Source organism: Triturus cristatus, chromosome 3_1 (genome assembly GCF_964204655.1).
Source record: "Triturus cristatus chromosome 3_1, aTriCri1.1, whole genome shotgun sequence".
Classification (NCBI taxonomy): Eukaryota; Metazoa; Chordata; class Amphibia; order Caudata; family Salamandridae; genus Triturus; species Triturus cristatus.
In genome coordinates, this window is record NC_140583.1 from 166,507,471 (window position 1) to 166,529,963 (window position 22,493).

The window sequence follows — 22,493 nt, forward strand, 5'->3', positions numbered from 1 at the left end:
AACTTCTTTGCAACCTTTTTAGAGGAACTGGCGATGGTGCAAGGAGTATTAGTGAGGGGAGATCGTTGTGTCCCACCTGTTTCCCTAAAAATGTCTCTTATCAAAGAAGCTCATGCTGGTCACTTAGGAATTTCAAGCACATGCAAAGCATTGAAGCAATTTTTTGGTTACCATCATTGGAGTCACAAGTAGAAAAGTTTGTTGAGGATTGTCCCATTTGTTTAGTGTCGGTCAAACATTGGAAAAGACATGAAACACCCCTTATGCCTGTTCCTTTGCCTGAGGAAGCTTGGTGTAAGATTGCGTTGGATTTTGCAGGACCGTTTGAATTATTGCCTTCAGGGCAACGCTATCCCATGGTATTTGTAGATTATTTAAGCAAATGGGTTTACTTCAAATTCACATCACAACCCGACACTGATTCAGTCATAAACTTTTTGAGGAATATATTTTTCACTGAAGATGTTCCAAAGGAATTAGTCTCTAATAACGGCACACACTTTGTGTCTAGGAAAATTTGTGCATTTTTAGATGAGCATTTCATCAGACACCTAAACACAGCTTTCTATTCTCCTTCTGTTCATTGAAAGAATGAATCGCTTTCTAAAAGTAGGAGTTCAGACAGCTTTGACAATGGGGTGGGATATGAAAGACTTTTTAGTTAAAAAAGCCTGGTCAAATTCACTCTCACCTCACAGCACAACTGGAGTATCACTGTTTCTTTTATTAAGGAAAAGGTTGCCTAGGTGTTCATTATGCCCAGATTGGGTCAGAAACAGGAACAAAGAAGTTTCTGGTCAATGGTTAGAAGCTGTAGCTGAAAGAGTTGAAAGAAAACAACAGCAAAGCAAAGCAGCTTTTGATCGCAGGCATAGAATTCTTGAGAGCAAATTGAAAGTGGGAGACTTTTTTTTAATAAAGTTCCTAGGAGAGTAAGAAAAGGAGAGTCCAAATGGTCTCTCCCTGTAGAAATTGAAAAAAGGTCAAAAGGTTCAGCATTATTGAAAGGAAAATGTTGGTGGAGTAAGAGAGATTTAGTACATGTTACCAAACAGCAGGCAGGTAAAATATCCTGCATAAGAAAGGACGATTCAAATTTTTTAGATTTAACAGTATCTGATTTTGAAGAACCTTCTTCAAGCAATTCAGTTTTACCTACTAATGAGGTCAATATTGGTTCTGATGTATCTATTTCAATTTCTTCTCAGAATGACATTTCAGGAGAGGCATCCTCCTTAACTGTTTCTCAAAGGCTTGCATGCACTGTTGATTGCCTACCAAATTTAACGATTTTTAAGTTGATTAGCAGTATTGTTTGTAAGATATCCCTATTATTATTTTTCTTTTTTTCTTTTGTTTTATAAGTGGGATGGTGTTATACGGTGACTCTTCATGATTCTTGAAGCATTGTAAGCATTCTCTCGGGCAGCATGTGCACGCATATGAGTGCTACTTTCCTGACTCGTTCACGCGCTGAGCACACCGCGCACGCCAGAATGTCCATGGCTATGACATTCTGTTTATCTTTAAAACATGCATCAGCATGCAGACAGCTTGGTTCTGCGCGCGGATGCATGTTGCCTTTCAAACCTCACTAAGCTTTATTTATACTGTTCAGACTCACAGTTGAGTCAGTTGTCTCTGGATCTGCTTGCGGCCAGACCTGCTCCTGTGGGCTCCTTGTATTTATATTTAAAAATAAATACTTAAATACTTTTTAAACACAGGATTGCCTTTTTCCTTTTTCTTACTGGATGTGCCACTCCACCTGCAAAACTCATACCACACGTATCCATTGTAAGTCTAAAGTTTGGAATTCCAAAGTTGAACAAAAAGCATTTTTGAACAAAACTTTCTTTCTTGAGCCACACTCCTTATTTTCAGTTACTCAAAATCTTGCTTTCAGAAATAGATACTTTTTCAGGTAGATCATCCATTTATCTATTCCTGGGGATGTCTAGCATGAAAAACAGTACACACATGTTATAATAGCATTGTTTTTTAATTTTATTTGTAGAACCATTGACTTTTTATCTCAAGTGCAATGCAAAGAAAATTCAATAGAACTTCTGAATGTCAGACATTTAAAAAACAAACTCATTTATAATAAGCAATTATCGATCAAATAACATAATATTTCAAAAATGTTGACTGTATTACAAAGCATTGTTTCACACATCCACTTCTATTATATTATTGCTAAAATATATTAACATGTCTATCATTTTTTGAAAACTTCCCAGACTAGTTTACAAACATTCAGATTTTTGTGAAAAAGTTACATGCTTTAGAAACCAGAACAAGTCCATGCCTTCAGACTTAAAGAAATATCAGACAAGAGCAAATTAGAAATTTCCTTCTTTTTTCAATCTTTTTTTACAATGTCTGTTCTTCTGTTTTGTTGAATTGTTTTCTATTATTTACATGATTATCCATCGTTGCTCTTTCATCAGATTTAATCCAAGGAGGGCCATGTAATTTCTGGTAAGCAAATTAAATTAAAAAAATAACACATTAGAATATTAACAACTTGAAGAGTAAACGTTTTGTATGAGTGTTTTTACCAGGAACACCAATTAATGTAAAAGCAATACTGTTTCTAACATTTTTTCCTACATTAGTATGCTATTGTTTTGCTTTAAAAAGAAACAGGGCTCTACCCATGTGGTATGTGTGCTATATGCTCATTCACTACAGTCACAAAGGTGACCCAACATTTTGTATGAGTGTTTTTACCAGTAGCACCAATTACAGAAAAGCAATACTGTTTTCAACATTATTTCCTACATTACCATGCTATTGTTTTGCTTTAAAAAGTAACAGGGCTCTACCCAGGTGGTATGTGGTATGTGTGCTGTATGCTCATTCACTACAGTCACAAAGGTGACCCACCTAGATGAATCACATACTTGGACAAAGAAGGGGCACACCAACTGTAATACCAAAATTTGTATATATCTGATGACCTGCCCACGTGCACTGAATTATGTGGGAATGGCAACAAGATCAATCAAGATCAGAATAATGGAACATTGCAGCAATGTGCACTGCAGATGCATCACTACAAACATGTCTGTACATTTTCTCATTGTCAATCACACACCAGATGACATTAATGTAGACTGTTCTGGAAACTAATGAGCGTTGGGTCCAAGGGTCGCTCTTCAATACAGAACAACGCTGGATTTTTCATCTGAAACACACTTGGGTCGATTGAACGACGACATTCCGTAGCATGAATGCAACAGATGAGGCTGAGAACTATATGACCCAGAGTCATGCAACACTGTGAACCACATGCCCTGAGTAACCCATGATAATGATACCCTCTGGACACACTTAAAGGCAATTGTCACATAAGATTACAGATCTCTCCCAGTTAGGGATGATAGTACATACGCCTTCCCTGGAGGGCCCAAGTCACACATTGTTGTGAAGCTCATGACTCATAGTCACCCATGATCATGACAAGGCCTGGACACACCCAAAAGCAATGGTCACATAACATTACAAATCTCTTTCAGTTAGGGATTATAGTCAATACTCCTTTCCAGGAGAAGCCAATAATCTAATATGGACTGACACTACCACACAGGCTGATCTATCTATCTCTGAAATAAGCCATTGGGGTGCAAGCTAGTCCTCTCTCTCTGAGTGGGACTACTGAGGTATCTATCCATCTAACCTCACTTAAAAATCCCCCTTTTTTCTTTCTAACCTAATAGCCATTACACTAATATCAGCACCTTTTAAAGATGGCTGCGATTTGGCTTGTGAATACAAGACCAACCCATTGGGTCCCCTATGTGTTCGTTCAATGTGCTGTGGGTCGTATTTGTTAGACACAACTCTTTTGTGGTCCGGCTATTGCCGCAGCCACATTGGCTGGGCTGGCACATTTTGAAATGTTATGAATGGCCATCTCTTTCCCAGTGTTTAGACAATAGTTCAGTCAGAGAGTTGTTTTCCTCACACTAAGATGGCCACACAGATTTGTACTTCAGTGTTATCTATTACACCTGGAACCACCCGACTCATGACCAGTCAGTGTCACTTGTACAAGCCCAGTAAAGGTTAACATACAAAACACAGGATCCAGTTCCCCGAATTCCTACACACAGTCACAGGTGGGCTGGCCGATTTCTCTAAAAATGATACTTTCTCACATCGAAACAATATATGCCTCCTACCTATATCGACTAGGTTAAGATGGCCGCACCTGTATGACCTGACATCACGTGATCCAAAAAACAGGAAAATATTCAGACATACGACACACACCTGATTAGGAATAAATATATATATATATATATAAACACCCCTTGCCCAGCACACTACCTCCAGATGGGCAGAGAGGGGTAGGTAATGAGTGAAACTCAGCGTTGTACTATGTGAGTGCTTCAATAACGGCTGCATGCTCCAAGACTGCCACACGCACTTGCTCCAATCCCTAACCAAATTAATTTTACTTATTATATTTCTTACAGTTTTGAGCCACATTTTACACACGGTTCTCTGCCCTGATCTTAGGTACAATGGCCAATAAACTAGAGAGAATGAGCAATTCCTACCCAGGCTTGGATACAATACTAAATGGGTATTGAAGTGTTTAGATATCTAAATATAATTTGTATATGTCTATTTGTCTTGATATGATAATGTCAATTTACCACCTTCATGTCACTCATCTAATCAGTTGTGTGCTCTTTTTTTCATCAATCACAAAGGAGTTACAATTAGGTACCTAGCAGGTTTTGGACACAATTCTAAAGCATTTGAAAGATAACTCCAAATACCTACCTCGATTTTCTCAGGAGGTTTTCTGAAAGTTACTTATCATATGTACTGAATTTATGTAAACTTCCTTCTATACTGTATGATTTTTCTTCTCATTCTGTGTAAGTTGTGGGTCTGTGTAAATGACCTAAGGTATCCCCTAAGATCACATTCTCTTTAAGTATGCACATCCCGCTGAGGTGTTTGGTAAGGATTACTCACTAACTAAGATTGGTCCTGAAGAAATGCCACACACTCTCCTGGACCACTTAGGTGTGAAACATGTAGACCTTTTGATCACGCACTGTAAAATTGTCATGACCCATAAACCGCATTGACAATATTCGCACTCTTGTTTTTAACACTGCCAAGGGGATCATGGACTAAAGAACCTAAATTGTACCCCTTAGGTAGTTTTAAGGCATACATTTTCACTACCCTGCCTCCACAGAACCTCATTCATCTTTACTGCTTAAAGAGAATATCTCCACCAAAGAACCCTCTTGTGTGTCCCGTGGGGCATTGCAGCACCAGCCCCATGCGGACCTAAGCTCCATGATGAAGCATGACACCCACTTGGGTGTGTGATGGCTCAATCTTCGAATAAGGAAGATGTCCCCAATCACTAGATTTTCAAACTACACCCTACTCGATCTCTCTTTTGATAGGAACCGCTATCCTCCATTTGTATAAGCTGTTAAAGTTCAAACAGTAATGGGTATGAAAAGGAAGTTTGTTCCAGTGATGAGGAGTCAGATAGGAGAATGACCTTTCACCATATCTCGCATTGTGGCAGGGCAAGGCAACAATTGATCCTTAGGTCTAAGATTCCTTCTAGGTAAGTAAGAAAGACTTTTCTCTTGCAGACTGAGTGGACCTGTGCCAGCCAGAGATTTATGATCTAGACAAGCTTGAACAGGGACTGTTTTGTCACTGGAAGCCAGTGAAGTAATTTTGGTTTGGGCTCTGAATTAGAACTAGAATGAATCTTACAGACCAAACGTGCAGCATTATTTTGAACAACTTGCAGTTTAGAAAGAAGCAACTCACAAGGCATTTCTGTAATTCCTTCATCTCACTAAAAGGTCTTGAATAAGAGTTCTCCTAGAACTTAATGGGAGGCAACAAAACACTTTTTGGAGCATGCACATAATACTGAAACAAGAGCCACAATTTGACATAATCTGTTCTCTCATAGAGAGATTCTTGTCAACCAGAATGCTGAGATTTGTAACTGCCTTCCTGGGATAAGGGGCAGAGCCTAACTTAGAAGGTCAACAGTTATCCACCCAATATGCCTAGGCCCTCCAAACAGCAAAGACTTGGTCCTGTCTCCATTAAGCCTGTAAAAACAGTTTGAGGTAATCCAGGTGGTTACTTTCCTCATGCAATGAGTAAACCTACTTTGGCATTTTCTGGATTGTTCCCAAAAGAAATGACTAATTGAGTGTCACCTGCATATGAGATTATTTCACAGCCACAGGATTTGACAATTTAGGCAAAGGATAGCACATAGATTTAAATAAGAGAAGAGGTCAAGGAGGAGTCCTGAGGGAACCCTTTGTCCAACACCATAGTCCCAGATTTGAAAGAGTCAAGAGAAACCATCTGTGTCCTATTATCCAAGAAATCTTTAAGCCAACTCAAAGATTTTCTGTGGATACCTACCTCATAGTCTATGGCCCAATGTGACAAGACAGCTAACACTAACATCGCTTGGAGGCAGGCATCTATGGATAGTCTTATGGAATCCAGAATCATTTCCTTGCTGTGAAAGGCCCTAAAGTCAGATTGCATCGGATCCAAAAAAAGACGGTCATCCAGGTAAGAGGAGAGTTGTTTATTCACAGAAAGATTACAAAATGTTCTTGATTTTCCCCTCCAAGTAGTCTGCAAAAACGTCACACAGAGATTGTGAGGCGGGAAAGATAGATGTACAGGCATGCGCCTTTGTACATTAATTGAATACTCTAAACAGTTCTTTAGAAGAATTACCAGCTTTGTCAATCCTATCAATATTTCAATGGACCTTGGCTGTCTGTTTCTTCAGTCAAGATTACCCCTGAACAAAATACATTGATATGTGAAATATTCGGTGTCCAATGTTAACTGAGTGCTTTATCAGAGCTGCCACTGTGTTTATAACAAGTACCCCTACGCACTTTTTCTTAAAACGGGTACAGCCCCATATTGTAAAGCTACTGTGAAAATCCAGGTTCTACAGTTTTTGAGTCATGTTTAAAGGTTGAAGAACTGAAACATGCATATAAAGACAAACCTGAATGCTTAAATCAGTCGACCCATCATTGGTATTCGTTGAGGAAGCATTATTGTTGTTCAAAATACACCTCTTTCCAACCTGCGTAGAAAAGGAATCTGTATATTTTATACGTTTAAAAACAACTGCATAGTACGCGAAACAAATACGGCAACTGCCCGCTTATAGCAAATGTCAACTCAATAGGTGATAAATTAAAAAAGAAACAAGTGTTTAGGATGTAATTACCACACATTGCACTCTACATTAAACCAATGTTCAATTTGACAGTGTATGGACCAATCCATACTATAAACACAAGTAACCCATTGCTGCAGCTGTGCAATAATACATTTAATTGTTTTCTTTACAATTCACATCTGTAGACTTTTAATGCAGGAGTTTTTTCCTCAAATACAAAACATCAATGACCCTGGAGTGAGGAACTTTTCTCCTTTTGTGTGGAGGCAATTGAGCGATTTCTCTGATTTCTTTGCCCAGGACAAACATGCATAAAGATGGTTGGCCTGGCCTAAATAAAACAGGATTAATGTGACTACAACCAGATTGTGCTGTGGTAGATAGGCTGTCAGCCAAGCGGTTTCCAACTGCAGGTCTACCTAAGGTTGTGCTGTCAGAATCCCAGCACTTTACCTCACTCTAAATAGAAGATGGATAATGACAGACTGGTGGGCTATGAGCACCATTGATTTACAATATTACTCCCTCTCTCTTAGTGACCTCCTTAGTCACAGCTTTTTTTTTCAAACTGTTCCAGTGGGTCAAGACAGGAGGCCATAGCCATCTATGTCTCCATGAATACTAATGGTCAGCAACTGCATGGTAGCCTCGAAATTAGATTGAATAGCTCTGCTTGGGACATTTCAGATATTTGTAGCCAAATATGTTGCATTCCTTCTATAGAACCATTATACTCCTAACCAAACTCTAGAGGGTCTTTCCCTTCTATGTGCTAGAACAACTATGCCTGGTTTACCTTGCAGTGCCTAAGCTTGCATGGCAAGCTGTGAGTTCACATCTCTCTACAGCTAGGAATCTCAAAAGGTCTAGTTCAGCCTATGCCCAACTGTGTAGACTGTTCTCCCACTGAAGGTGCAACACTGCTTTCTGTCCCTGAGGCAAAACATGATGCCAACTACCTGATCCTGCAGAGCATATCTTGTCCCAGGGAGGTAGTTGGTGTGTAGGCCACACTTCAGCCTTTTTTATAGGCAAGACCACAAAGAACCTTTACCACTGCAGCATGTCCAGTACTGCTCAGCTGGTGAGATGTATATTTATATTATGCACGCTAACTATGAAGTGGTGACACCTTCTGATCAAATTATATTCTTAATTCTATTCTTATCTTAATTTCCACAGTCCACCAATCTCACCATCACAGCAGCTTATGTTTGTCTTCTTGTACATGATCCCAGAATCCTTTGTCCAAAATGATGGACCTTCCTCCGGGATCAGAGGTTTAAAATCCCGCCTAGGTAATGCCATATGCATACGAGGAATCACCCCTGCCAAACCACCTCTAACTGTAATGGAATAAGGTTTCCCACAAATTAAGCAGCAACAAGAAGCCTAAGGCAGATCTGAACATTATGACTCTTGGACTGCGTCCAGCGTATTGCAGGTGTGCGAGTGCAATACTTCAATTTAATCATGCTAAGTGTATTCTATTTGTCAAATAACTTTGTGTCCTGGGGGATGTACACTACCTCTGCACCTAAACATAAACTGCGCTGCCCATTAGTCCTCTGAACCCACACATTGCTTATAAATGGCATCAGTCATTTTTGGTGTATCTGGTATATGTTTCCTCATGGTTCATTGGTCCCTGATAGGCAATTGAGATATATTGTTGCTACAGCGAGGCCTTGTTGCCAGAACAAAGAAAACTTTAAAGATTACCTGTTTTTGTTTGAAATCAAGTTTGGGAACCTGAAGCAGAATACTGAGAATCATTATGAGGATTTAAATCATAGCTGAAACCAAACATTGACAGTTGGAAGTAGTTTCTTTGAATTACCTTGAAGGATAAAAGAAGTTTATAATTTTCACTTATTTTGATCCTATTTAGGTGGAGGGATGGAAAGGATCTTCTCTTCAATGCACCATACAGTTGTTTTGTATTTAGGGAGGGAATAGAGTGTTAAGGGAAAATATGATTTGGTATTAGTATGTGCTACATAATACACTGAATATTTGTCAAATAATGCCCCTTGAATGTTTTTCGATACCCTGAAGTGTAAGTTTATATATACACAGAAAGGACTTGCCTTGTTAAAGGAAAAATGTAAGATCTAATGCAAATATTTTAAAACAATAATTTCAGCGAACTAATTTATGCTCCAGTTGGAGGAATGTCAGCATTTCTTTTAAACAGCTAGAATCTAAGACAAATAGATAATCTAAAGATAAGTGTTTTCTACAGTCAAGTAATAATGACTCCATATCACAATGAAGTCATGTCTCTAGATAACCAGTATTGACCATGGGCATTCAGTGCCAGAAGAGTGAAAAGTCAAATAGGCAATAGCCAGTGTATTTATTTTATCTCTTATCCCACATTTCATTTCCTGGGTCTGTGGTTAACCAACATATAGTCATTGTGTATGGTTGACTGTAAATAGGGAGAATAACAGAAGCATTCATTGTGCACACTGCATATTAAATGTATCCTGTATCACCCACAAAGAGCTTCTTTATGGGACCCTAAAAGGCCAGGCCAAGCAATTGCAATTTCCAGAGATTGCCACTCCCTGAAAAACTCAAACTCACTACACCTAGAGTCCACTGGATTCCAGAAAGAGAGATCCTATTATAGCCCTTCACAAGAAATGGTCCCAGGATCTGGAACTTGCTACTGCTGGAAATATGCACAAACCCCTCCTCGCTGGCCTAAAAAAAGAGCATGGACTAACTTTGGTTCAAAACGGAAAAATAGGAGAATAGGTATAGAATTTTCCTCTGTAGCAATATATATTTTGTTTTTCTCTACACATATATTGACCTTGTAGATTCCACAGAGAGACAGTGACTCTTACTGTGCCAGTCTGTTGTCTCCTGCTGTTCCTGGCTCGAAGTTGACAAGGCATCTGCCTACTTCTGATACTTGCACCAGCACCCTAACCCTAGATTGCCTTTGAATATTGGCAACACAAGGAGACTATTGCTTGTCTTATGCTTTCAGCGACAGGCTAATTGCCCTCTTACTGCCTCCTCTGCACTCACAGGTCATTCAATCCATTAGTGCTTTCCTTTTTATATCCTGCTTGGTGCCTACACTATTTAGCTTCACCTGCACACAATTGTATCCAGGCCAAATTACTGGATGATTGCCCTGTGACCACTGTTCTTCTGAGTGTCGCTCGACCCGAGAATGTCCCTTAAATCTTCTTGTCCTGATGAGACCCTGACGTTACCAATAGGGTCTAGATACTGTTAACAATACAACAAGCAACAAACTTGCTGGCAGTCAGGATTCAGCCAGACTACAGATATATGTTTGCCTGCAACTATAAAATATAATTTGGGTTGTTTTTTTAACACATACCTGTTACTTCTTCGCTACTGTACATTGCTCTTTCCTTGTAGTTTTCTTTTTCACTGGGGACACTCAGCACACCTTTTTGAGCTACTAATATTCTGACAACTCTGATAAAATATAATTAATGATTATACTAAATAGACTTCTTTCAAGGACAAAAAGACTGTTGGTAGATGATGTATACATGAGCATTCATTCCTAACAGTGTTTTCATTGCACATATTATCTTTCTTCAAATGAAATATTTGGGGACCACTGTTCTATAATATAAGTGTGTACCCAGGTTGACCCGAGTGGATGGGATGCTCTTGTTGTACAATACAAAATAACTGTTGAACCAGGTTTACCTATCCTTTATGTAACATGTTCTTTGTTTATTCTGTAAGGCTCTCGATAACCCTGGCTCATCAACACATTTCTTTATTCATTTTTTTAACAATAAAATACACCAGTAAAATAACCAATAACCTAATAATTTTCCGTAAAATATCATAATATAACAACATAAAATCTACTGTATATCATAAAAGATCGTTCAAGTTCCTCAATCCACCATGCCAGATGGAAGCAGGTACGTGGATCTAAAAGCACTTGTAAGTTCATCAAGGTGGATATAACCTGAGTAACGTACTTCTATTTTAGCAATTGAATAATACATTTTTACACAAGTTCACATAAAAAGGATAAAACATAAAGTGCATAGGGTTCTGTTTCAAAACAAGATCACAATTACAAGGTTGCGGTGAACAATCTTTGATCAACCAGCCAGCAAATGATTTATCATAATAAGTGTAAATCTAGTCACTAAAAAGCTATGATGAGAAGGCAGTCCTAGGTCTAATCTTTTTAAAAAGTGTAGGGAGCTCAATTCATATTCATACTTCAAGTTGTTTCTCACATTTTATTTAGAAGAAATACAAAATTGTGATTTTCTATTTTATACCTATTCAAAGTCTATATCTGAATTGAATTAAAACCCAGATCTAAATAACCAGCCTCAGCCAGCAGGTGTTTTGCGGTATTCCGAACCACTTCTTCAGGACTCACTATTTAAGATAAAATCCTTTTCTCAACATGATATTCCTGTCACATTCACAACTGCATTACATTCCATCTCATCTCTTTTCAGGATTATTTTCCATTACCTAAATCTACAAGATGTATAAATCTCTTTGGTCAATACAACTTCCTGATGTCTACTAATATACCAGTGTTCACAAACAAATTCAACTTCACCTTATTGGTATGCAATCATTGTAGATACCGAATCCTCATTCAGTACCAACAATCCAATAATCCTGTCACTCGTTTGAGGCTATAGGGTTCCAAAAAGGCCTTGGTTTGAGTAAGATTCAAAAGTTGGCGAGGATAACAGCATAACATGAGATCTAACAGATGGTTTAGCCAACTCCGAACTTTCCCTTATGGGCTTGGATAAATCCATAAAAGCTTTCTTTGTCCAAAGACAGTATGCTTTCACAGGCTTATATGGGTTATTGAGAATTTAAGGTCGCCCTAATTTAGTAAAAGTTCTCTTGACAAAGGAAGGCTAGGAATTCTGTTAAATCCATTCAAAACAAGACAGTTCCTGAATATAAAGTGGTTTAACTTGGCTTTTGGCTTCAATCAAACTGAGAACCAATGTACTAAGGACTGCCTTTTCAAAATTTCAGTAAGGAAATCAACACCTAACTCTTCATGAACCACGGAAGATTGAATACAAATTTCCTTAAACATTGGTTTTCCACAGTTTGGAGGGGTAAAATATCAACCTGCCCCCAGAAATTGCTTTAATAGGTAGCAATAGAGACACATTTTGCCTCATAAATCTTTGAAGAAGCTGCAAAGGATATATTGCAGAGTGTGGCAGCAAAATCAAACGTAGAAGAGAATCAGCTCATAATATTCATTGATCTAGAAGATAAAAGATGTGACCAGGTTCCAGCAGAGTCAAATAACTAACTTAGGTATGGATGTGAGTTAACATTACTAATAATATTATTATTCACCATAAAAACGAGATATATTGAGTCTATTTTTTCAGACTCAGACTTAAATGCAAAGAATCCAAAAAAGCCACAAAGGAATTTAATAAGTGTTGAAGACCCAATGCTGTTCTGGCATTAAAACTGTATTGTCTACATACAAGTGAGCAGGAATTGGATGATGTCTGACATAGACCACATCATGAGCAACTTTCCACAACAATACTTTCTAGTTGATTGAGATAGAGGGTAAATGCGAAAAAGTGAGCAAGAATGCACAGGGATCATGTTTGATCTTTATAAATCTCACAATAAAGAAAGAAATACATTTGATCTGGATTACAAGGTTAGTGTTTTCCGACACCCAGTGTAGATGTCTTCTTCACGTGAATCTATATTTAGTGTGAATTTGTGAGAAGGATGAAACCTAGCTTGACCCTTTGCAATATCAAGTGTGTTTCTGTCCACTCTCAGCTCCCTTATTCCTGGCTATCTGTCCAGTGATTACCCTTCCAGCCTTTCTTCTCCCAGTGGCACCTTAATTTCTACTGCCAGAGAAGTAGTACACATCTCATCAATGGTACAATGGTCAGAAGGCAAGCACTGCAGAACTGAATTCACATCGGTTTGCACTAAGAAACCTTTATATGAGCATTACACATCTTTCTTCACCACAAAACAATATAGTTAATAAATATTAAAAGAACACTTAATTAACTTTGTGTTATTCCCTAACCCGATATGTGAAGAAAACCCTTTAATCAAAACAAGCATTTGCAATGCAAACAGTCTTGCCTTTGGGACCTTATATGTATTTAGCTATGCAGCACATTAGCCTGGGTGCTGAAACATCTACTGTTCTTTAACATGGAGGGAAAGTAAGCACCAAAATGAGTGACACCCCAGGTATGGGAACACATGGAGTGAAATATTGGCTTTCAGTGGGAAATGATATAGTCAAAAGCTCTGTTTTTACTCTAAAATCTGGGTCTTCGGCAAGACAATTTCTATGGACTGGAATCTAGTGAATGCTAAAGTGATTCTGGTATTTTACTGACTTCTGCTAGTCATTTTTATCAAGAAAGTTAAATCGAGGAAGTTCCTAGAAAAATAAAATAAGAAAGTCCCTCAGCAGAAAGCAATTCTGGTATTTTACTGACCTCTACTGGTCATTTTCTATGAAGACAGTTAAATAGAGGCAGTTGAACAGGCAAAAAAGTCTCCCTAAGCTGAAGCAGACAAGTCCTAGGGCTGATCTTCAGAGCCCACAAAGCACATACACTTAAAAGTATATACTAAAGTATATACAAGAGGTCTCGAATGATCGACCTAAACAGGGCTTCCCCATCAGAAAAGTGACAGGATTCTTTATAGTGTGTTTCATACTTTGTAGATTGTCACTGTAGGGAAATAATGCTCTGAACATTTAGCATATCCTACTTATGTACTGCAACTATTCAGACAACAGGGTAGTAGGGATAAACATATTTCCAGTCACACATGAGGGTGGTATAAATATATAATTCAGTCCATATATGACGATTAACTTTTATGACACTGTTGCACTTCTTGTGCCAAATTACTGTAGCCTTACTTCAATGTTGAAGATGCCATTTGTGTTTAGCCACTTTCGCTTCCACTCTCGGGGTCAGAGCACATAACCGGTCCAGAGTACAAACGCCAGCACAACTATCACAAAAAAATGTGAAATGCTGAAGAGTGGCCATGCAAAAAAAGGTGAATCTAGCACATTTTCAGGAGTTTGCGGCTTTAATTGAGAATTCCTCTTATTCATAATCTTCTTTCTGAGGAATTTCTTGTGTACCTGCCCAGTGAGCAACATATTCCCTACTGGTTAGCCAGTGAAGAACAAGAATCTATATTTTATGGATGACTATATTTGGAAAAGCGCTGTATAAACAATAGACAGCGTCCCCAATTTGCGCTCCTTTGGGTTGGAGACCCTTAATTTAAGGTTTTAGATTTCATTCAATCCTTCCAATAAATTTATGTAGAGTTCTTGTTGTAAAAAGTCTTCTTTTATTGTTTTCCACAATGTTACACCACACTTGTGGAATACTATTATCATAAAATTTACTTTATGCATGACAAGTTTTATTGTGAAAAATTCTCAATTTGTTTCATTTGAAATATTCCCATAATCCCGATGCATTTCGGGTCAAAGCCCTTCTTCGGGGGAATCATTCTGTAAAAATTAACAAAAGATTCAGTGATTCAAGGGGTTGAAAATCCTCCTTAATATTGATAACTGTTCAGTGACCAATTTTTAAAAAAAGAAGAAAGTAGAAAGTACCATGCTCCGAATAAAAGTGAAGTGCTCGAAGTGAAAGATGGTGTTGCAAGTCATGCAAAGCAAGAGTGCATCACTATTCTGGTAAAAAACGTCCATCAAACTTAAACCTAGGAAGTGAAACAAAATCGTAGTGAAAGCGTGTCACGAAAGTTGGACAAAAATGAAGCGATCACTCTTTATAGACCCGATACTCGGGCCTAAAATAAGATCACCCAACATGTGTCATCAAGATAATAATGTAAAGCATACCAAATGACCTAATGTCAATAAAATACTCAGTCTGTTACCGCAGACCACGTCTCCGTCTGTTAAACAATCTGTATAAAGAAACCCGGAAGCTATGAAATGCCCGGACCAGTAAAACAATGAACCGACAATATCTACTGCAAACTTGTAAAGTCTTACCTCCGTGCTGAGTGAAGTAAGTTAAACAGTCTTCACGGTGCCTCTATCTTAATGCTAGTGCCACCCCGGTGTGTATCCCGATGTCTACAGATATAAACCCGCATGCAAAAAAACTGAAGTTTCGATATACCTAAACAGTGGCCATCTTACAATGGTTGAATACCGTGTACTATCTAAGAAAAATGGACTAATGACAGTGGAAGCAATTACCCTTAACAGTGTAAAGAAAATATACATATATGAGTCCAACTCGGCTGGTACTGGAGTGTGAATTGCAACTAAACGATGATAAGCCAAAAAATAATACATTGTTCATTGGTCATCAAGAAAATGGAACTGTAAGAAAATGAAGCTTAGATCTCATGTAAATAAGACAAATTAAAGGTGAAATCACATGTCAATATGAGTAATGTTAATGAAAATGTATATGAAACAGTTACTATAACTGGTATTACGCATTAGATCTGAAGTCTATATGGTCACCTCCTGCTGATTTAAAGTTTTTCAAAGGAAACAACTATATTCAGCTCGTTCATTGAGGCCCTTAGGCTAACATGTATCCAGTTGTTTTTAACCAAAACAGTTCTCGCTGTAATAACCTCTTTCTGTTGTCAACTCCTTCAAGTAAAGGAACCCCCTCAAGCACTAAGAATGTTAGTTGACTGACATTGTGGTTATTGTTGGTAAAATGCGTCGATACTGGTGACTTCTCAAAATGATTCCTAATATTGCTTTTATGTTCCGTCAGTCGAACTTTAATTTTTCGTTTCAGTTTTTCCCACATATATAAGACCACATGGACACTTTAGGAGGTATACCAAGTTCTTGGAATTGTAAGTAGCTGTGGTATGCAGTTGTTTGGGTGTACCTTTTGTGGGATGTGTCATACTGGTTCCCTTGATGATACTGTTACAGTGCCCGCAATTTAGGCACGGGATTGTTCCTTTGTGAGTACCGACAGTGGGTTGAGATGGTTTAGCAAGAAGTTCTTTCAAATTCTTAGTGCGTTGATGTGCAAACAATGGGTGATGATGAAATATACCATTGAAATCAGTCTCATTCTGTATCATAGGCCAATATTTCAACATAACTTTTTTAATTTGGTAACTCCTAGATGAAAACTTAGATACAAAGACTAGTCTGTTGCTTGTGTTGGCTCTTTTTTGATTCTTCAGTAATTGATTTCTGTCAACTCGCTCAGCTCTTTCAATGGCATTTTCTATGACTTTAGTAGGATATTTTCTTTCTTTGAATTTAGTAATTATCCTGCTTTTGTTTGCTTCAAAAACTCTGAAATTCTTTTAACTCTCAGTATGTGGGAATACGGTAGGTGTTTCTTAAGCAAAATCTGGTGACAACTGTTGAAGTGAAGGGTGTTGTTCCTAACTGTGCTTTTGGTATATACATCTGTTTCTAATTTATTCCCATGCGAATAATACATCATGAAATGTAATTTTCTCATTGCTTGTGGTGTTTGTGAATTTGATATGGTCATCGATATTGTTGAGATGATTTAAAAACAGTAGTAACTCGGATGTTTACCCTAAATAAATGTTGTCTATGTACCGCCAGTACGGCCGCAGATTGTCGCACCAGTTAAGATTAGATAACATGTTGTCAATTTCAAATCTGTGCAAGTAGAGATTTGTGTAGCATGGTGCTGCTCAATTGCACATAGATGTTCCGGACAGTTGTTGATAGTATTCATAATTCCATCAAAAATAATTGTGAAACAATGTAAATTGCAGTAATTCCAGAAGAAACACTTTCTAATCTTCATCAATTGTGTGGTTTAAGAGAAATGATTCCACTGCGTCGATTCCCCGATTGTGGGGAATAGAAGTGTACAATGAGCATACATCAATCGTGCTTAGAACGCTTTCTTTATCGAACTGAATGGTATTGATTTTATTTTAAAAAAACGGTGGTGTCCCGTAAATATGTTGATATGTTTTGCCTTATGGGTTGTAAATGTCTGTCAAGATATTTTCCGGTGGGTTCATGAATTGAGTTTTTTGTGGATACGATTGGATGGAATGTAGGTTTTTGTAGATTTTTGTGCACCGTAGGTAGCATGTACAGTTGTGGACTTTTAGGGTGATCCAGTAACAGGTATTTTTTTATCATTCTCTGTGATTGTACCCATTTTGCATGCTTTTTGAACAATCATCTGTAAACACATTTTGAAATTCTTCCATAGGATTCGTTGGTAGCTTCATATATGTGGTTTCATCATGCACATATTCATCAACACATTGGCGATAGAAAGTAGTGTTCAAACTAACTAGTGCTTCTCCCTTATCTGCCTTGAGGCAAGTTATGTTAGGATTGTTGACTACTTGCGTGATGATCTGTCCTTCTTTAACCATTAGGTTGGAAACTTTTGAATAGGATTTTTTGTGTACTTCCTTCAATTATTTAAGTATGATAGTTTCATAGAAATCAAGAATGTTATTACTAATAGGTGCCATGAACGTACTTTTTTTCTTTGAACCCAACAGAGTATTCTTTTTAGAAGATGGATGTATTGTGACCACATTGTTGAAAAAGTGTTTCAAGCGCAAATTCCTTGTGAATTTAAATTACTGCAATTTCAGTTTAAGTTCACTGGAGTAGTGTGTGGGTACTAAGGATGCACCTTTCTGTAAGGTCTTCATTTGGAATTTAGTCAATGTAGTGCTGGAAAAAGTTATGATCAAATTCTTTGACTCCATGTTGACTTGGCTATGGACTGATCCATATTTTTTCCACCTTTATCCCCTCCGGGTTCGACGTCTATGCCTTGGCCCCTCTCTAAAAAATGTTGTCCTGTGGAAGAGCTGGTAGATGGTTCTGTAATGACAACACTGTGGGTGTGTATCCTTTTTTTGGCGATCACTTCTGGGTCCTGATTTGTCAATTGACTCCTAAGATGTTGAACTGTCCCCATCTGTAGACCTTGTGGAGAATGGTCTCTGTTGTCTACGTTGAGCGTATATTTCAGCCCAGTTATACACATTTCACCGAGTTTGTAATCTATCATATATCTCTTGTATTTTCTTATTTTTCTTTCATTAATTTCTTTTGTGTAAGTGTCAAACTGTTTATTGATGTCATTCAACACAGTGTCTAGCTCTTCATTAGATAGTTTGGTGTTTAAATCCCTTTTCATTTGATTTATTTCTTTCTACAATTCTTCAATCACTTTCGCTAATTACTCAACAATCAACAAAAGCAGGTCTATCGAACACTTGTTGAGAATGGCATACCAGTGCTCAGTAAACTTTGGATTGTTTTTACATAAGGTAGACCTCTTGGTATTCTTTGCGCTCTGTGATATCTAATTAAGGTAAGCGTAAGGCATGTAAGCGTTGATTAACTTCTGGATGCATGTCAGCCAAAGGGCCTCAATGAACGAGTTGAATATAGTTGTTTCCTTTAAAAAAACGTTTAATAAGTAGGAGGTGACCATTTAAACTTCAGCTCTAATGCGTAATACCAGTTATACTAACTGTTTCATATTCATTAACATTGCTCATATTGACATGTGATTTCTCCTTTAATTTTTCTTATTGACATGCGATCAAACCTTAATTTTTTTTACAGTTCCATTTTCTTGATGACCAATGTGAAATTTATGATTTTTTGGCTTATCATCATTTAGTTGCAATTCACACTCCAGTACCAGCCAAGTTGGTCTCACATTTATTTTTATTTTTTTACACTGTCAAGGGTACTTGCTTCCACTATCATTAGTCCGTTTTAGTTAGATAGTACATGGTATTCACCCATTGTAAGATGGCCACCGTTTAGGTATATCGAAACGTGGAACTTTTACTTTTTTAAGATGGTGACCGTTATCGGAACCCTTTTTCTATTTCTGTTTTTTTGCATGCGGGTTTACATACGGAGATACATGGATATACGCCGGGGTGACACGAGCGTTAAGATAGAGACACCGTGAACACTGTTTAACTTACTTCACTCAGCACGGAAGGTAAGACTTCACGAGTTTGCAGTAGATATTGTCGGTTCCTTGTTCAACCTGTCTGGATTTTTGATAGCTTACGGGTTTCTTTATACAGATTGTTTAACAGATGGAGATGCAGTCTGCAGTGACCGACTGAGTGTTTTATTGACATCGCGGTACTTTTGGTATGCTTTAAATTACTATCTTGTTGATGACACACGTTGGGTGGTCCTATTTTAGGCCGGAGTAACAGATCTATAAAGAGTCATGCCTTCATTTTTATCCATATTTCGTGACACGCTTTCGCTATGATTTTGTTTTACTTCTTAGGTTTACGTTTGATACACGTTTTTTAACAGAATATTGATGCACTCTTGCTTTGCATGACATGCAACACCATCTTTCACTTTTACTCGGAGCACTTCACTTTTATTCGGAGCAATGGTACTTTCTACTTACTTCTTTTTTTCTAAAATTGGTCACTGAACAGTTATCAATATTAAGGAGGATTTTCAACCCCTTGAATCTTTTGTTAATTTTTACAGAATGATTCCCCGGAAGAAGGGCTTTGACACAAAATGCATTGGGATTATGGAAATATTTCAAATGAAACAAATTGAGAATGTTTCACAACGAAAATTGTCGTGCATGAAGTAAATTTCATGACTATGCCAGTCCACAAGTGTGGTGCAACATTGTGGAAAACAATACAAAGAAGACTTGTTACAACAAGAACTCTCCATAAATTTAATGGAAGGATTGAATGAAATCTAAAACCTTAAATTAAGGGTCACCAACCCCAAGGAGTGCAAAGTGGGGACGCTGTCTATGGTTTACACAGTGCTTTTTCGATTATTGTTTTACGCCCTCAGGTCAGAGGGAGATACCCACATGCACCCAAATTCTGGGACATTTTTGAGTAAACTTTATTCGTATAATTGAGTACCACTGTATAAATTAAGGGTGCCACACAATTTTTGACTTTTTGATACATGACCTATACACATGCCACTCCATGCCGCTCACCCATTTTGATACCCAATCCCAACTTAGACAGCTAATACAAAATCTGTTTTCTTCACTGATTTTGCACACATTTCAACAAATCGATTGGGGTTTCCTTGACTTTGTGTTCGGTCGCACCCATTTGAATGAAAAAAAAATAGAATTCAATTTCCTCTATTCAGTGGGTGACTCTCTGCACATTTCCCTTGTGTGCTTTTAGAAAATCCCCCAAAACTGTGACACATAAATAGAAACACGCATGAAAACAGGTACAGAACAACCTTTACCGGAGACAAACAAACATGCAAATGTCACTCAAGAATAGTTCAAAGAAATTATCAGAGCAGCTGAAATAAGCCTAAGCCTAAATCGAACAAGTTCAGTAACTAACAAAAGTCAGTCTGCTTTTCCAAAGATGTCAACTCTTCTTCCATTATTTATGTACAGTTCAGGCTTCGCAATGCCTTTGTACGCTTACTACAATGCACTGTTATGCGTAAAAAGGCTACATCTACATCTTGTGTTATATACCTTCATGCTTCCAAAGTTGAAGTGAATGAATTCTGTGGCAAAAACTAAATGCAAGTCAAAAGGTATGAGAATTGAAAGCAGAGGTAATAAGGGAAATATTACAACTGACCACAGGGATTTTAAGAGTGCTTCCAAAGTCTAAAGCAATCTTGTGAAGTTTTCCACATCCAGGCTCCTCATCTAGAGTTTTATGAAGTGTTTTCTGAGTCTGAAATATCTAGAAAGTGTTTAACTGAAGCAATACTTTTAGAGGCCACTACATAAAGCTTTTTCAAGACATATCTTATGCCTGAAAATGTCTCTGATACATGCATGGATAACAAGCACCTGATTTATACAAGTTATGTTACAGTATTCACATATATCTTTGAAGGACGTGTGGATTACTGGACATTCTTTCAGGCATCTCGTGGGGTGGTCAAAGAAACAAGGAATTCATACTTTAATGCGGCGTAAACCAACAATGTGGTACCTTTTAAGGTATTCACCAGCATTGTGAAATGTACTATGCAAACATATTAGCCATTCTAATCTAGCACGTGTGAGTAAAAAGAAGTGTACCGATGGACGTGGCGCATGTAAGAAGTGGTGATGTGAACTAACAAAATAATAATGCCCACCAGGGAAAAGTATCACAGACTGCAGGATTATTCCACTTGCTTTGTGACTTGACTCCACTGATTTGAACCAGCTATGCAATGTGATTACTTATTTATTATCGGACCATCCCACTTCCTATTTTTGAGGTATACTCAAAAAGAGAAGTACCTCTTTCTGTTCTGTTTCACATTTAAATAAAGTTAAAGGCTGGTGAAGGTTTGATCATGCACTTTGCATGTTGTCTAGAACCAGCGTTTATTCTTTTTAACATAAGTGCTTCTGCTCAAACGCTCACTGGAGCGGCCCACCAGGAGCATGGCTCACCTCTATCACTAGTGCCGCCCAGTCCTTAATTTATAAAATAAACAGCACCAGGACCCATTTGTTTTCTTACATGATAAGTAAAGGACCTGCCAACTTACATTGCAAGTTAAGCACTGCGCACTTGATGGTCCACAGCCATCGAATGGAACTCAGTCCAGGATGAATGCAGTCATCTCTAAGACCCGCATTACAAGTTGCCTGTTATGGAATGCAATATTTGTCACCCCTAATAAAACCCAGCACCTCAACAGTGAACGACTGTGTTGACAGAAATTATGTCTACATCATAGGTTGAGTTTGAGTGGTGCTGCTGACTTAGAACTGCCATTGTCAAGATACCAAAGGACCTTAGAGGATCTGGGTTAGGGAAAGACAGCAGTCTGAAAGCAACAGGGAGTACTTGTCCACAGGCACAAAGGGCTTGAATTATTCTACACAGTTATCACTCCATCTGACTAGCTGATGAGTTAAAGTACAAAGACAGAGGGGCTTATTTATAAGAGCCCGGCGGCACTTTTGGACCATGTAAAGGGGTACATGCATGACGCAAGGCTCTCAGGTCGATTTATGAAGTCATACAAAGACGTCCATCAATTGGGTGTCTTTTGCATGCAAAGCCACCCTGCATGGTTTTGAGTGCCCTCATATATCACGAGCAGTGCAAATCGCGGCGTTGCCTTACTCTGCACCTGGGAGGCATTCCATGGGCATTGCACTGGGTTTTCCCACGCAACACCCATGGAATTTGATGCTGCCAAAGATTTACAAAATCATGTAAACCTGGG

General features: G+C 38.1%; 1 protein-coding gene across 2 annotated transcripts in view; it reads right to left on the bottom strand.

Annotated features, from left to right (window-relative positions):
• Positions 1–2,071: 2,071 nt before the first annotated feature.
• Positions 2,072–22,493, bottom strand: part of LUZP2 (leucine zipper protein 2) — a 1,193,026-nt gene continuing 1,172,604 nt past the window's right edge. For both annotated transcript variants that reach the window (XM_085646302.1, XM_085646301.1), the window contains exons 11-12: positions 7,055–7,135; positions 2,072–2,481 (exon numbers count right to left, since the gene is read on the bottom strand). In XM_085646302.1, the coding sequence (XP_085502428.1) occupies positions 2,377–2,481; positions 7,055–7,135 (186 nt within the window). In that variant the 3' untranslated portion in view covers positions 2,072–2,376. The remainder of the gene's footprint in view (positions 2,482–7,054; positions 7,136–22,493) is intronic.